Raw genomic sequence first — 16,628 nt, 5'->3', positions numbered from 1 at the left:
AAGCTGATTCCCCACCTATCTTTTCCCACTTTTTAAAATACTTTCCAAGGTGATAACTCAGCGATCCAATAGGCTGTGCTAATGTGATCAGGTGGAGGGGGGGGGTTCGTGTCCTCTTCCGGGGCTCCCAGACACATGGCCACGCGGAGGGTTAAACAGACGAGAGTCATCCTTGGAATTCCAGGCCCAGGTAGGCCAATAAATAACTGACAAGTCATTAAACTTTCTTACTTTTCTTTATTTTTTTTTAAGTTTTTATTTCTGTAATCGCCGCACCCAACGTGGGGCTCGAACTCATGACCCCGAGATCAAGAGTTGCATGCTCCACCGACTAAGCCGGCTGGGCGCCCCTCTTCCTTCTTTTTTCTTAATATGACTTCTCCCCATTTCTGATTTAAAAAAAAAAAAAACTGCTAACACCCTGCCCATCTCCCAAAGCGCGGGTAAGGTAGAACGTGCTCGGGGCGCCTGGGTGGCTCAGTGGGTTAAGCCGCTGCCTTCGGCTCAGGTCGTGATCTCAGAGTCCTGGGATCGAGTCCCGCATCGGGCTCTCTGCTCAGCCCTTTCTCTCTCTCTGCCTGCCTCTCCATCTACTTGTGATTTCTCTCTGTCAAATAAATAAATAAAATCTTAAAAAAAAAAAAAAGAAGAAGAAGAAGGTGGAACGTGCTCCACGGTGGGACAGCTCCTCAAAAAGTTGGCGGAAAAAGTCACTGGCGGCAGGAGGGAGACGCAACCAGGCTCTAATCCCTCCCTTTTCGCCAGAAGCCCCGCCTTCTGCCACCAGAAGCTCTGGGATTGGCTCAACGTTCACCACTTCCAGTTCCCTCAGCCAATGAGAAGAGAAAGTTTCCCGAAGTTGCTAACGCTTCATGTCTGAGCTTCTCAGAAGGGAGAAGTCGCCGCTCATTGGTCTAATCAAAAGCCACGTGGTTCCAAAATCACCACGCGCAGGCTGCTTCTGTCCCGACACCCCTGGGAGTTTAGGGGGGGGGCGGTGGTGATAAGAGGATGGAAGGTGACGAATCCCCTGGCTGCCCCTCCCCTGGCTGCCCCTCCCAGCAAGAGGGAACAAGAGGCTTTCGGCATCCGTAAGTGCTTTGAGGATGCGGGGTGGTGGGGGAGAGGGGATGGGGTGGGGAGGGAGGTAGGGGTGCATCACCTTGTGCCTCTGGACGTTAAAATCCGCCAAGGTTAAGACCCGTGGGGGTGGAAGCATGATTTGCTTTGCGACAGAGGCGTGAGAGTCCTGGCTTCACAGGTCTGGGTACCAGGTCACCCCGCCTCTCCCCCCGACTTCACCCCTGCACCCCTTCCTGGTGGTGAGCCGCAGAACCACCCAGAATGTTTGCACAGCACTTCGGTTTGATTCTCATAACACTGTAGGATGGGTGAGGCTTGTTTAGTCACTTCCACAAAGGAAGAAAGTGGGTTCTGAGAAGTCCCGCCACGTGGGCTAGATCCCGCAGCTGGCAAGGGACACTATGAAGGCCTTGGCTGCAAAAGGAGACCCCCACCGATCACTGACCCCCTCAGAGGGCAGAGGTACTTGGTGAAAATGCTTTTGAAAACGGCAGCGCAGGAAGCAGATGTCAGGGTAGTTAAAGCTGGAGGTTTCCCTTAGCTGCCCTGAATTTTGTAAATGCTGTCTCGGACCCTGGGGACCCATACTGGCTTTGACCCTTATGCCGGGCTTATTTCTTTGGGCCTTTTATTTGGAAGACCAAGGCTGAGACCCCTGGCCTCTCCCTGATCCAGTGACCCTTCTTCCTGGGCAAGTCCCCATTCTATGAGTCAAGTCTATCGGCACTTGGCTGATCGCAGAGAAATATAAAAGATGCTTTACTGAGCATCTTACGGGCACCGCATGTGCTTTTTGTTGATTAGGCAAAGGACCAGCTGATCTGCAGATAAGGCAGGAGGCCAAAGATCAAAGGGTTAAGTAATTGCCTCAGAATCACAGAGCCAGTGAATGCCTAAAAGTCTTCCTTAGAATTATGGCATTGGAAGGAACTTTCCAGATCACCTCAGAAGGCAAGGTATCACAGATCCCACATACTGGTGACTCACGGCTTCTTCATCTGTAAGGAGGGCATAGCTCCCACCTTCCAGTAAGGATTAAGTAAGATAATGTAAGAAAAGTGCTTGGCAGAGCATAGAGGTTCGATTAAAAGTAGGTATTACGATCTAGCCAACTAGAACAACAATTCTCCCCTGCGGTGCATTGCAGCTTGTACACTGAAATGCAGATGGAAACAGAGGCCTGCCTTATTCATTCTTCCTTTGGGACTCTCAGACTCTAGGAACTTCATGAATCAGGGGATAGAAAGCTGGGAAGCCACTGAGCTTGACAGTGAACTCTTTTTTAGAACAGGGTTGATGTTACAGCTATCTTTTTGTTGTTGTTGTTTTAAGATTTTATTTATTTGGGGTACCTGGGTGGCTCAGTGGGTTAAAGCCTCTGCCTTCGGCTCAGGTCAGGGTCTCCGGGTCCTGGGATCAAGCCCGAATCCGGCTCTCTGCTCAGCAGGGAGCCTGCTTCCCCCACCCCCCCCACCTGCCTCGCTGCTTACTTGTGATCTCTCTCTCTCTGTGTGTCAAATAAATAAATAAAATCTTTTTTAAAAAGATTTTATTTATTTATTGGTGGGGGGAGAGAGAAGGAGCGGGGCAGAGGGAGAGGGAGAGGGAGGAGCAGACTCCCTGTCGAGCAGGGAGCCAGACGTGGGGCTCAATCCCAGAACCCTGAGATCATGACTCAAGCAGAAAGCAGATGCCTAACTGACTGAACCACCCAGGCCCCCTGATGTTAAAGCTATCTTTATACCTCTGGTGCTTTGTTCAGCTCTTGGCACATAGTAAATGCTTAATAAGCATATTATGAAAGAAGGAATGACTTCAACCTAGATCTAGAGTAGGGGAAGTTGAGACCACCTTTGATCGTTTTTATCGAAAGTCATCCACTGGGTAGAGGTAAAACCAGAGTCCCGGTATCCTAACCCCAAGCCAATGCACAACCCAGCCTCACACTGCATTTCTTTTTTTTCTTTCTTTTTCTTTTCTTTTTAAAAAGATTTTATTTATTTATTTGAAAGAGAGATCGAGATCATGGGATCATGGGATCATGACCTGAGCCGAAGGCAGAGGCTCAACCCACTGAGCCACCCAGGTGTCCCTCACACTGCGTTTCTAAAAGCTCAGGATAACGGCTTGTGCCTAGAAGTCCTTGAAATTCCACATCTTCTCTCCCCATCCATCAGCAGGTCCCTCTCTCCAGGTCCATATGAACCAACATTGTCTGTAATGTCTGTCATTTATTCACAAACATTAACATCATCTTCGATGGGTCTGATTGACTCCATTTCTGTTCTCAAAAAGCACAATCATTAGCTAGCCGTCAGAAAAAAACCCATCACTTTTACTCTGGAGACTATCTAACACACGCAGAAAATAGAACAGTATAACGAAGCCTCACTGGCCTACCGTCAGCTTCAACAATTATTAGCTCATAACCACTATCATTGGACACTGCAAGCACCCTGATATTTTGAAAAAAATTTCAGACATCATATTGTTTCTGGTATTTCAGTAGATCTTTATCATAGGGAGAGATAGAATTGTGTCTCCCTCCCCAATTCATATATTGAAACCCTAACCTCCAGTGTGACTGTATTTGGAGACAGGGGCCTTTACACAGGGAATAAAAGCTAAATGAGATCATAAGAGTGGGGCTAGAATCCATAGGATTATAAGAGGCAGAGACCAGGAGCCCCCTCTCTACCCTCGCATTTGCAGAAAAAAGACCTTGAGACAGAAAGAAAGTGACTCGAAAAGCCAGGAAGAGAGCTTTCACCAGAAACGGAATCTGCCAGAACCTTGATCATGGACTTGTAGCCTCCAGACCCATGAGAAATAAATGTGGGCGACATCTTGGGTGGCTTAGTCCATTAAGTGACCGACTCTTGATTTAGGCTGAGGTCATGAGTCATTTAAATGCTTTAAATTGTTCTTTTCATTTGTTGGTCTTCAAAATAACAAGTTTTTAATTTTTTTAAATCTTCATGATTTTTATTTATTTAGTATGCAACGGAGAGAAACCATGAGAGCAGGAACACAAGCAGGGGGAGTGGGAGAGGGAGAAGCAGGCTCCCTGCTGAGCAGGAAGCCAGATGTGGAACTCGATGCCACCATCCCAGGACCTTGGGATCATGACCTTAGCCGACGGCAGTCGCTTAACAGACTGAGTCACCCAGGCACCCCTAAAAAATAACAGGCTGGGGCACCTGGGTGACTCAGTGGGTTGAGCCTCTGCCATCGGCTCAGGTCGTGATCTCAGGGTCCTGATGAGGATCGAGCCCTGCATGGGGCTCTCTGCTCAAGGACAAGGTCCCGCCAGGAGGAGGAGGCAGCCTGAGCAAAACCCAGAGCAACAGCACCCTTTGCAAGAACTGGCAGTTCTGGGTTGTACCGGTCTTGTAGGCAGGGGCTGGCCCGCGGGGAGTGGGGTGGGGAGGGGGTTTAAGCAGGAGTGACATCTTTGCCTTGTGAGTAGAGACCGCCCTCTGGTGCCCACATGGGGGAATGACGGGGAAGAAAAAAGCCAGAGGAGGCATCAAGTTGAGCTTTTAAGTTTCCTCAGTTCAGTTTAGAAGTTAGACTCTTCCAGATCAGGACGAGAAATCACAATGTTGGGGCTTTTCATTCAGCTACACAGGAGGAGGAATGGCATGAGGAAACTCATTAACGGTTTTGTCCTGTGGGCCACAGGCCTCTTGAAAATACATTAGGCCCTTCAGGATGGTCTAGTGACCCATGTTCTTCTCTATGTACACCTGTCATGCACAGTCCTCCAAGAAAAGATCCCGTGGCGAATGCTCGCCACCACCTAACATCATTTGCACAAAAGACCATCTCTGGGTGGGTGCGGCCCCCAGGCATAAGCAGAGAAGATTTTTGTGCGAATTTTTAAAGGACACCTGTTGGGGCACTTGTGTGCTCGGTGGGGTTAAGCCTCTGCCTTCGGCTCAGGTCATGATCTCAGGGTCCTGGGATCCAGCCCCGCATCAGGCTCTCTGCTCAGCAGGGAGCCTGATTCCTCCTCTCTCGCTGCCTGCCTCTCTGCCTACTTGTGATCTCTCTCTCTCAAATAAATAAATAAAATCTTTTAAAAATTAAAAAAGGGTACCTGTCGAGAGCTGAATGTGCACCGCCCCCCCCAACTCAAAAAGACATATTGATGTCCTTACCCTTAGTGCCTGCAAAAGAGACCTTATTGGAAGATGGGTTCTTTGCAGACGTAATCACATTAAGATGAGGTCATACGGAATAAGAGTGGGCCCTAATTGAATCTAGAAGTGGGCATCTAGAAGAAGAGGGAGATTTGTGAGACAATCCATTTGGTTGTTTTAAATCACCAAGTGTGGGGCCCCTTGTTAGGGAAACTAGTGGCGCTCCCTTCCTTCCCACGATGGGTGCAACCCCCCCCAACTTCTGGCTCTGTGAAGGGAACCCCCATGCACTCCTGCCCCCAGCCGGTCTTCCTGGGCACAATCTACAAATGATGCAGCTGGTTCCCTCTGCACAGGTCTCTTGGACATGCTTCCTTCGCTCATGCCTGGTGCATGGCCATCACAGAACGCAGTCAAAATGCAAAAACACCCAGGACGCACTTCCTGCCCTTAACAGCTGCATTTAATAATAGGAGATAAAAGATCATGGATGAGCCGTATGTTCGGGTAACAGAAGACCAGTCTGCCTAATGCGATGGTATACGTGATGGGATCCTATGGTGTGAGGCTTGGGATGTGGCTGTGGCTAGGAAAAGATTTTCCGTAAAGACGTGGGCAAGATAAGAGTGCCGGTAACTAACGTCTGCTGAGCACCCTGCCGGGTCCCATTTCTGTGCATACCTCATTTCGAGCTCATCAGGAACCCTGTGGTATAGATAGGAGGCTTAGAGGTGGTGCGTGAGCCTGCCAAGGTCCGCTCATAGTGAGGGTTGAGCCTCGGGAGCTGAACTGGGACTCGTTGGTAGGGGTTCCATCCGCTCTCCGCTCAGGAAGGAGAGCCGAGTCAGAGACAGGCTGGGAAGATGGGCTGGGCTGTTTGGAGGCTTCCTCGAATGTGGTGCTGAGGATTTCACACCTTCGAACAAGGACCCCGTGACAGTGAGGATCCACTAGGGAGACTTACACGCAGAAAGCAGTGCGTTACAAAGAGCATCTGGACAGCGGGAGAAGGGGTTGGATGGGAGAAGAGGAGCAAGACGTCTCTGATCGCAGAGGAGCCGTCCCAGAGGCTGTTCACGGAGGGATGGGGGTGGGGAGCGAGAGGAGAAGCTGAAAACCGTTTAGCAGGAAGACTGAAGAGGCCAGGGGTCTTGAGTGGGGTTCTGGAAGGTGTGGGGAGAAGCAGGAGCTGAGGACCATTCTGGCATGTCCAGCATCGGCCCCAGGAACCCTGGGGATGGCAGGCGGCTCAGGACCTAGGGCTCCCCGGGTACACAGAGCCCCTTCAGAGCTTGCCCTTTCCACAAGCAGGTGGGGAGGACCATAGGGGCTGGAGCTCAGGTGGAAGAACCAGCAGTCGGGCTGGAGGAGAGCTCATCTATGGGAGGTGACTGCCAGATCCCCAAAGCATACTGGGGTTGGCCTTGGTGACAGGGGAATGGAGACAGGACTAGCCGTGGGGCTCGGGTCAGACCCTAGCAAGACTCTCCCTGTCTGGGTCTGGAACTTCCAGACCAGCCGTGGTTATGCCCGGACCTCCCCTGGGCTGCTGGGTAGACTCTGCTACACCGTGAAGGCTTCTCCCCGCCTCGGCCCTCCTCAGTGCCACCTCCCCCTTCTTTCTCCGCAAAGGCTTCCAGATGTTTCCTCCCAGCTCCACTGTGGCTGAGGAGGCACCCACCCAAACGAGAGAAAACCAAGGGTGAAGAAAAAAGGCTGGGTCACCAGTGTGTGGACTGTTTGCCTCAACCACAGCACAGAGACATCGGTGCGGCTGTCCCGTGAACTTGGACGGCATCTCAGGTCCGTTGCAGAGAAACCCTGTGTATGTTCGGTTGATGAGAATCTGAGCCATACCCTTGTGATTTGTGTGCTTGTCTGTGTTGTATTTCAATTAGGAGTTTTAAAACCTCACAACTTGGAAGTAGGTAGTCCTGTGTTACCAGGGGAAGCTGTGGCTTGTGTGCTTTGACCAAGGTCATGACCAGTGACTGCTAGAGCTGGACCCCTGTGGTTCAGAGATGGCCCTTGGACCACGTTGGGTCCTCAAATTCAAGTTCAGGCTCAAGCGTTCCCTTGAACTACCTGCCTTCCAACTCTGTGCTATTTCTGTTTCCAGTCAGTGACTATTGTCACCCTGCCAGCAGTGTGGCATCTTTCTCTGTGAGGACCCAGGACGTGCAGGCCAGAACAGGAAGGGACAGGCCTTGTGCTCTGAAGCTCAAGCATAATCTCTCTAGAATCTTGATTCCTGTCAGGGCCTCCGGCTTTGATCATGGTCTGGGCCTGAGTGGCCTCAGCTGAACTAAGCCCGTTGGCCAAGGTTACAGTTGCGCTGGGGAGATTTAGGTCCAGGTTAGAGCCCATGTGACAGCAGCCTCTGGGAAGCAGGGGACTGACGTCGCACAAGGCCCTTTGATTGTCTCACCTGGAGTCTCAGTCCAGCCAGGGACACTTGTCATTGTCCAGGGGTGTCATTTTCTTTTCTCTCCTTTTTTCCCTTGAAGATTTTTATTTGTTTATTTGACAGAGAGTGACACAGTGAGAGAGGGAACACAAGCAGGGGCGTGGGTGAGGGAGAAGCAGGCTTCCTGCTGAGCGGGGAGCCTGATGTGGGGCTCGATCCCAGGACCCTGAGACCATGACCTGAGCCGAAGGCAGAGGCCCAACCCACTGAGCCACCCAGGCGACACCCCTGCCCTGCAAGTCTTGCCACATCTCTCGGCATTGAGGACACATTCTGTTTGCTCAACCCCATCCCCAACACACACCTATGGGTACGGGAGCCGAGGCTCTCTCCCAGAGACAGAAGCCTGATCTTGACCTTCCTGTACCTTTCTGGTTTGTGTCTAACCCACCCGGATGTTTCCACATGAAGGATAATGTTCCCTCTCAGCTGTCCGTCTCTCCACCAAGATGAGACATGACTACTTCCCTGAGAAGCTTGCCCAATTAGATTTATGAGTCCTGGGAAGACTTTGTTTCTCCTGACCATATGTCTGCCTCTAGGGCCAACCCAGTCCTAACTGCTTGCTGGCTTCTGTTTCTCTCCAGCCTCAGGCTAACCCCTCCCCTCTCCTGACTTACTGGTCTTGGATTTCAGATAGGAGTAATGAGTGATGGGGAGTAAGTCCCTGCCTTCCTCTCCTCCAGTCCCCCAAATTCCCATTCCTCACCAACCACCCAGCCCAAACTCCCCTCCCCAGAGACAGGCATCTACCACTCACAGAGGAGAAGGGCAGGGGGCTTTTTGGAGGAAGGCCCACAGCGATCCAATCGCCATACCCCCCGCCGTTGGTGGCCAGTTCTCACTAGAAGATGGTGCCTTTGTCCCTCAGGGGAAGAATCCAGAGAAAAACACGTGATGCGATCCTTAAACCCCACGCAACAAGCAAGACCACATTTTCTAAGCCAGTGATCGAGAAGTGACCCTTGAGTCCCCAATATCCATGACAAGGATCAGAACTTGGACACCAAGGAGAGAGGTGTCAGGGAAGGACTTCAGAGCTCTGTAAGCCCCCCCCCCCCCGGCGGAGGACCAGGCTTCCCTCCACAAGATCAGTGACGAAGGTTGCAAAACTCAAAGAGTGCTGCCTACCCCAGCATTCTCGGAGTATGTCCACCAGAGGAGTCCAACAGCCAGACGGTAGCTGACCGGATGTTCCCATCCAGGAAGGACAAGTGGCTGCATTGAACCTGTATTCTGATGGTCTCCAGGCTAAGCGTGTTCCAGCCTCCGACTGTTTAGTTTCCATCCCTCTCAACCTCTCAGCCTAGAAGAGCAGTGGGATTCCTAAGGAGAAATCCTGTGTCAAGTGCATGAGCAGAAAACCAAGGACAGATGAAGAGGCAGAGAAAGCTAAAAGGGAATACTCCAGAAAATCCAGGAGAGCCCCCCTGAGGACAAGGAATCAGCTTGGAAGGTCTGGAGGCCCAGAGAACATGAAGCTATCTTAGGACAGTGTTGTTTAAAATGTCGGGGATCGGGGCGCCTGGGTGGCTCAGTGGGTTAAGCCGCTGCCTTCGGCTCAGGTCATGATCTCAGGGTCCTGGGATCGAGTCCCGCATCGGGCTCTCTGCTCAGCAGGGAGCCTGCTTCCCTCTATCTCTCTCTGCCTGCCTCTCCATCTACTTGCGATCTCTCTCTGTCAAATAAATAAAATCTTTTAAAAAAAAATGCCGGGGATCCTCCTTCCCCTCCTCTGCCCCTACCCTCCATCCCAAGGGGTCAGTAACAGTGTCTAGCAAGGGAGGGGGACCCTAGGGAGGGGGAGAGGAGGAGGAAAAAGGGCAACCCCACCCCATTTCCACTGTCCCTAGCTGCCCCTGCTGTTTAGGAAGGCAGCCTGGAGATGGAGGAGTCCCGCCCTTGGACGGAGATCCAAGGGTCGATTACTTCTCAAGCTATAGGTCTGTGTACCAACTAAAGGTGAATGAAGAACTTACCACCCCCCCCCCCCGCTCCCAGAATGACCCAGATAAGCCACAGGGCCACTCAGATTTTCCTCCAGGAACAAGAAAAAAATTCTTCCACTGAATGAATGTATTTTATAGGACAGTGGGAGACTAGTGTAGGTGCATTCCGATTACATTCCAGCAAGTTCTTCTGAATTCTGGGATACAGACGCAGAGCCAGGCAGCAAAGGGGGCAGATGCAGTCAGGGAACACTGTGACCACGCGAGGACCCTTAGACGGGGCGGTCTTACCTCCCCCCCCCCCGGGACTGACGACGTGTCTGTGATAAGGGTGATGGTAGTTTGCCAATCTCCGTTCTGAGCCCTTATATTTTAATTCTTCGATCATCACAAGAGTCCTGCGCTTTCTGAGCGGATGGGCTCATGTGGACGTGACGCTGGGCAAGGAGCTGATGTGATGCTGGTCAAACAGGTTCCTGTTTCATTCACTGCCCACCCACAGGGAAACCTAACGGACAGACAGGGGCGTAGTACGGACCAGCATCCTCAGTTCTCCCATCAGAGATCACGGCGTTCCCCATACGGCCAGGAACCCTTCACGAAACTCAGCTTTCCCTCGGGCTGGCTGTTCCACCCTCCGTCCTGTCTTCTCCAGCTCATCCCGCAAAGCCGACTCCCCCCTAGAGCCGCCCTCCGCAACTCAGTCCTGAGGCCCTCCAGCTCTCGGGGAAGCAGAGGCCTTCATTCCCAGAGGGAGAAAGGGCTCCGCAAAGGAAAGAGGTGGTGCAGCCGGATTAAGGCTTGTTGGGATGAGAATTCAGGGTTCCGATCCCCACAGTCCTGGAGGATGAAGGCGGTTCATTCCCGGACCAGCTCAGCCCCCCAGAGCTGGAGGGCGAGCTCTGTAGAAATCCGATTCTACAACATCATGGTGGGAGAGAAGGAGCTTTTATTGGAGCAGTACAGAGAGGCAGTAGGTATAGCTCTCAGTGCCCTGGGGGGAGGGGCTCAGGGCTGGGGGGAGGGGAGGGGGGCAGCAAGTGCTAGATGAAGGTGAGGTGAGTAGAAGCGGGGACCCCGCAGCTTTCCTTGTGGTCCTCAAAGAGTTGCTCCAGAGCCTCCATAAAAAGCATGTGATAATGGTCCACTTCCTCCTCGGTGGGGTCCAGGCGCTGGGGCACTGGGATGGGGCGGCCCACTGCAGGGAAAGGGGAGACAGAGGTCGGGGGTGGGGGAGGTCCTGCTGCCCGCGCAGCGGACAGCAGTTTTCTTGCCCGGAGAGGGGTACTCACCCACAGTGGTGATGGGCCTGGCGAAGGGGAGCAGGCCCCAGGAGTTGGCCGAGAAGAGCCCCTGGCCCCAGAAGATGCAAGGAGAAAAGCCCATGATCCTCTTAAAGGTGATCTGACACAGATACTGCCAGGAATTTGTGGCAAAGGCCTTAAATTTGAAGATGTCATTCTCCCCAAAGGAGTACACAGGTACCAGGGAGGCTCTGGGAAGGGGCAGAGAGAGAGAGAGAGAGAGAGAGAGAGAGAGGAGGGTGGTCAGGCCCGTGGCTTTTGGAGAGAATCACAAGTCCCTCTCCACACCTCTGGATTCCAATGGCCAAGGCCATTTCAAGCAGATGACCAAGATCTGCAGAGAAGGGACTCATGGTTCTTGAGAAATGAGTGTGTACTGGGCCTTCCTATGTTGACCCTTGAACAACATGGGGTAAGGGGCACTGACCCCCACCCCCAAAATCCCCATATAACTTAATACTCCCCCCAAACTTAACCCCTATAGCATGTCCAATAACATAAATAGTCAATTAAGACATAATTTGTGTATGTACTATATACTGTATTCTTATACTAAAGTAAGCTGGGGGGCCTCTGGGTGGCTCAGTCAGTGAGGCATCTGCATTGGGCTCAGGTCATGATCCTAGGGTCCAGAGATCGAATCCCAGGTCCAGCTCTGCACTCAGCAGGGAGTCTGCTTAAGATTCTCTCTCCCTCTGCCCCTCCCCCAGCTCATGCTCTTACCCACCCCCACCCCCCGCCTTCAAATAAATACAATCTTAAAAAAATCATCAGGGAGTGCCGGGGGGGCTCAGTTGGCTGAGCGGCTAACCCTCGGTTTTGGCTTAGGTCATGATCTCGGGGTCTTGGAACTGAAACCCAAGTTGGATTCTGCAGTCAGGGTGGTATCTGTTTGAGGGTCTCTGCCCCTCCCTCTGCTCCCCTCCCTCATGCCTCTCTCTCTCTCTTTCTCTCAAATAAATGCATCAAATCTCTAAAAAATGAAAATCATCAGGAAGAGAAAATACATTTACAGTACTATATTGTAAAAAAAAAAAAAATCCATGTATAAGGGACTGGTGCTGTTCAAACCCATGTTGTTTAAGGGTCAACTGTATACATTTTGTCCTTGAGCCTTTGCAACTACAGCAACTCCTACAACTCCTAGCACAGTAGTGTTAGTCCTATCCCACGGGCAGAGATACATGTCCAGGGTCTTGCCTTTGAGGCAGTGTCAGAAAGGGCTTTGAACTCAGGATTTTGGAGCACAAGGTCCTACTACTTATGCTATGATCCTGCCTCTCTCTCTCTCTCTTTTAGATTTTATTTATTTATTTGAGAGAGAGAGAATGAGAGCCAGCGAGCCCAGGAGGCGGAGGGTCAGAGGGAGAAGCAGACCCCCCTCCCCCCTCCGCCAAGCAGGGAGCCCAATGCGGGACCACGACCTGAGCCAAAGGCAGTCACGCAACCAACCAAGCCCCCCACACTCCCCCTGCTCCTGACTCCTTCGGACGGCCCCCTGCCACTGTCTCTGCTGCCAGAAGCCTGGCAGAAGTGGTCATGGTGCTTGGCACAGAGAAAGTGCCCAAGTGTTGATGCGTGCCAGAGGGCACAGAGTGGGCTCTGGGGACACAGAGGCCCAACTACAGGGACCAGGATGGGTGGGGACAAAAGAGTGTGGACCCCCAGACACAATGTCAAGTTCTGACCTCCAGCAGCAGCCCCGGGCTGGGCGCCTGTACCCCACTCACCCGTGCCTCAGTGCCAGGCGCACAAAGCCTTTGCGATTGCGGAGAATGAGGCAGTGCTTCCCCGGGACGGCATACAGGGACTCCTGGGCACCCCCAACCATAATGATGACAGCCTGCCCACGCTGGGGCTGTGACAGGATAAAGTCCAGGCTCTGCCGGCTCACAGGACGCAGTCCTGCACAGGAGAGGAGGTGGGGAGCCGTCACCACCCCCTCCCAGGCTGCCTGGCCCTCAGCTGCCCTTTAGTGAGCCTCACACCCCATTCCCTCCAAACCTGCCATCCCCGTGCCCATGTCAGTGTGACCTAGAGTGCCTTTCCTTGCAAGGATGAGGGTCATTTGCTCTGGAGCTCTTCACTGATGCCCGCTGTGAAACAGGCCAATGTTCAGGCTGGGTCCCTGCACTGGGTGCCTGGGAGGCAGTCGGGGGTGGGGGCGGGGGTGGGGGTGGGAGTGGGGGTTGGGAGGGAATGGCTGCCTCCTCCTGCTCAGCTCCAGGCTCACCATAGGACATGAGGTATTCACGATAGACGGGAAGGTGGAAGAGGACGCCCAGCCCTGTCATTGAGGTCTGAATCCCGGGGAACTTCTTGGAGAAGCCGGTGACGTCGGTGGAGAAATTGCAGAAGGCTCCCACGCACATGATCCCGTGTGGGTGGACACTCAGCACATAGTTGCGGTCGGGGGGCAACTCTGCGGTTTTCACCAGCTTCAGGGCGGGGGTGGTGGTGAGGGGATGCAGAGAAACAGGTATGGAGGAGGGACACCGGCTGAAAAGAGCTGCCCTCCGCCCTGCCCGACTTCAGAGTCCAAGGTCCTCGAATGCGGTGGGCAGCACAGAGAGCCTACTGTGCAACGCCACTCTGCACCGCCCACCCCGTCTGAGGTTAGGGAGCCCAGGGTGCACAGGCAGGGGTGAGTAAGTGTGGGGGATTGGGAGAGGGAGGAGGAAGAGAGTGGATGACCCTGTACCTTGACAGGATAATAATCCCTGACATGTCTCCACATGGCCAAGTTCCTTATCCACTCAAAGCGCCTTCCACCTTGGGGCAGAGAGATGCGTGGCAGGAACCCCTGGACGGCCCCCTGCCACTGTCTTTGCTTCCTGGGCACAGGTCCTACAGTGCTTACCTTGCTTGGGTGTGTCCCAGTCCAGGTAGAGCCACACCAGGTACAGAACAGAGACCCACCAGAAGGACGTGAAGAGGAGGAAGAAAATGAGAAGAGAGAAGAAAGGGCCTGGGGGAAAGATGAGAAAGATGAGTGCGTTAGCTTTTGAAGAATCATTCCATGCCACCTGCTCTCTCCTACCCCTCACAGATGGCAGATGTGCCCCCAGCCATGGCCCTGACCTCTGGCCGCCTCCTTCTTCCTTTGTCCTCCGGCGCACAAGCGAGTGGAGCCCCAGGCTTTCTCCCTGATGCCCCTCCTCCCCTTGGGGACCCCAGAGCACCAGCCTCTCACCCAGGAAGAGGAAAGTGAGCACGTATTGGTAGGCGCCCACTACTTCTAGCCACTGTTTCTGCACGGACTTCATGGTGGGGCCACGGCTGGTCTGTGCAGATGCCTGTCGCAGTCGCTGCCCTCTGCCAACGGGGGCTCCAGGACCCCGAGCACAATCGAGGAAGGTTTGGGCGCTGCAGGAAGTCTTTCTTGCCGGAGGGACCAAACCCTCGGGGCCTCCCGGTGCTGCGGGTCTGTTGCGTGTGTGTGGAGAGGGAGATCCCTGGATCCCGAGCGCAAGAAGCCTCCAGAATGATCTTTGAACTGACAGTGTTAGTCGGTTTGGGCTGGCCCCTGGCCGCTGGGCGGAGCTGGGAGGTTGCAGGGAATGCATATGCATAGGCGGTTCCGGGACTGATGTGGGGAGGAGGCTCCGAAGAAGTCGGAAAGCCCATCCACCGGGTCCCAGCCGCTGGCCTGGGCAAGAAGCCCGGCTGAGACTGTGGGATCTCCAGGGCGACCGGGCAGGCCCCCGCTGCCGGGTGGTCAAGATCACCCGGAGGCACGGCCGCGTACAAACACGCACACACCGCAGCTCTGTTCCCACGTTTAATTTCCCTGCCCGCACGCAGCCGAGGCGAGCACCGCGGGGGTCGAGGGTCGGGCCGCGCGCCTAGGTGAGGAGGGGGTGCGGGTGGGCCGCGATGCCGGAGCGCGCCTCGTGCGCTTCGAGCCCCTGCGGGAGCGGCTCCACGTCGAGCTCGTGCAGCGTCCACCTGCGCCCCGCTGGGCCGCGCGCTTCGCTGCACCGGGATCCGCCCCCCCCCACCCCCGGCGGGCAGAACGGGACGCCCGAGGGGCGGTGGTTGGGATCCCCAGCCGGCGCCCTTCCTGCCCAGCCGTTCAGGCCCTGGGCGGTTGCCAAAGAGGGCGAGGCCGGCGTGGCCAAGGCGTAGCCAGCAGCCAGGGACCTTCACCGCCCGGCGCCTCCTGCGCGCTCCGCAGGTTCGGGAACTGCTGGAAGCACTCGTCGTCCCCGAAAGAGAGGACAGGCACCAGGCCTGCCCTCGAGGGTAGCCCGCGAGCGTCCCGCCGGGCCACTGCGGCATCCTCACCGGTGTTCCAGGGCCAATTCGACAAAGCCCTTCTGATTCCCGATCTGCAAATCGGCTCGCTGGGTTTTGCCTCCAGCGCTTCCAGGGCACCTCCCACGGCGAGGACCGTCACCTGGCCGCCCCCAGGCTGGGACAACAGATAGGCTGCGCCGGCCTTGTCTTAGGACTCCAAACCTGGGGAAGGGGACAAGGGCCCGGATGCCTGGGTCTTTGAGAAAAGAGGGAGGAGGGCACCGTGCAGGTAGAGAGGGGACCAGAGAGGTGGGGGGGGGGTGACACAGCAGGGACTGGGGGAATCTCCCCTCTTCTCATCACTGCAGGGGAAGAGGGGGAGGCGGAACCGACGAGGCAGCATGAGGAGGTGTGGCGGGAGGCGGGGTGGGGGGGACAGGCTGGAGAAGCCGGGGGCCTCCCTGCGGATGCTGCTGAACGCCCTGGTAAAGGACCCCGGCCCCCTGGGAGTGGAAGCCAAAGAGAAAGTTGCGAGAGGGATCAGTTCTGGGGTTTTAACCAGCTGGGGCCCCCACTCTGGCCAGATTAGACTCTGGGGGCAGAGGTGGTAACCAGAGAAGAGCCTATTCCAAAGCCTTCCCCCCCACACCACCACCCCACGACCCCCGGTCTCCTCTCCTCCCCCCACAGCACACCATTCTTGGATGGCCTCACTGACACAGGGAAGTAATCTCAGAAATGTCTCCAGATGGCCCAGCTATGGCCCCAGGGAGAGGGGTGGCCTCCTGCCCATGGTGTGTTCCTGTCTCTAGAGCCAGACCAGGTAGAGGGTGGCTAGGATCCAGGCTTGGCTTAGAAGAGCAAAGGGCGACAGGGCCAGGCACACCTGGGCTGGAGGATGAAGTGGGGGTTACTCAGGGCCCAGGCATTTCGTTCCCAGTTACCCGCCTCTGCCCCCGCATCCCTGTTCCATGGTTTCAGGCCCTCCCGCCCAGGCTAATTCCTTCCCATTCCTTCATTGGGCTCCGGAGAGCCCTGTCCTGCTTCCCTCCTGGTAATAGGGAAGCAGAGTGCAAGGTGCTAAGCCTCACTGAGCCCCAAGAAGGAGAAGACCTGTTGAAGGACAGCAACCAGTCAAGGAGCCCAGAGGAGGTGGCTGGAGGGGGCCGGCATACTGTGGAGGGACATCCCATAGGGGCCACTATGAGTTCTTTTGTGGAGGGGTTCTTAAGTACACTCCTTGTGGTCCAACACACTGGCCCTGACCCTTGGCCCTGGTTCAGCTCCTGTGTCCACCCCTGCTTGCTGGCCTGAACCTTGCACCCTCGTGAGCCCTGGCAAGAAAGGGTTAACCACTACTGAGCTCACAGAGTTGTGACCAATGGGACCAAACAGAAATGCCCAGGGGTGTGGCCAGGAACCTGAGAGCTAGGGTATGTGG

The 16,628-nt window shown here is 54.6% G+C and overlaps 1 protein-coding gene and 1 long non-coding RNA gene across 2 annotated transcripts; one reads left to right on the top strand and one right to left on the bottom strand.

Moving 5' to 3' along the window:
• The first annotated feature begins 934 nt into the window (after positions 1-934).
• LOC106006700 lies at positions 935-14,147 on the top strand. The gene is made up of 3 exons (XR_001180970.2): positions 935-1,091; positions 6,861-7,031; positions 13,998-14,147. It is a non-coding gene; the product is annotated as an uncharacterized LOC106006700 (long non-coding RNA).
• MOGAT3 (monoacylglycerol O-acyltransferase 3) lies at positions 10,574-14,277 on the bottom strand. The gene is made up of 7 exons (XM_004761587.3): positions 14,142-14,277; positions 13,809-13,916; positions 13,650-13,720; positions 13,182-13,386; positions 12,679-12,853; positions 10,937-11,139; positions 10,574-10,842 (listed from the first exon to the last, which is right to left on the bottom strand). The coding sequence occupies exons 1-7, from the start codon at positions 14,212-14,214 to the stop codon at positions 10,688-10,690; spliced, it is 990 nt and encodes a 329-aa protein (XP_004761644.3). The 5' UTR covers positions 14,215-14,277; the 3' UTR covers positions 10,574-10,687.
• Between the last annotated feature and the right edge of the window lie 2,351 nt (positions 14,278-16,628).

The sequence above is a fragment of the Mustela putorius genome, unplaced genomic scaffold, assembly GCF_011764305.1.
Source record: "Mustela putorius furo isolate JIRA1106 unplaced genomic scaffold, ASM1176430v1.1 tig00000139_pilon_pilon_pilon, whole genome shotgun sequence".
NCBI classification, from domain to species: Eukaryota; Metazoa; Chordata; class Mammalia; order Carnivora; family Mustelidae; genus Mustela; species Mustela putorius.
Note: the sequence above shows the minus strand (reverse complement) of the source record. Positions and strands in the feature narration are given on the sequence as shown.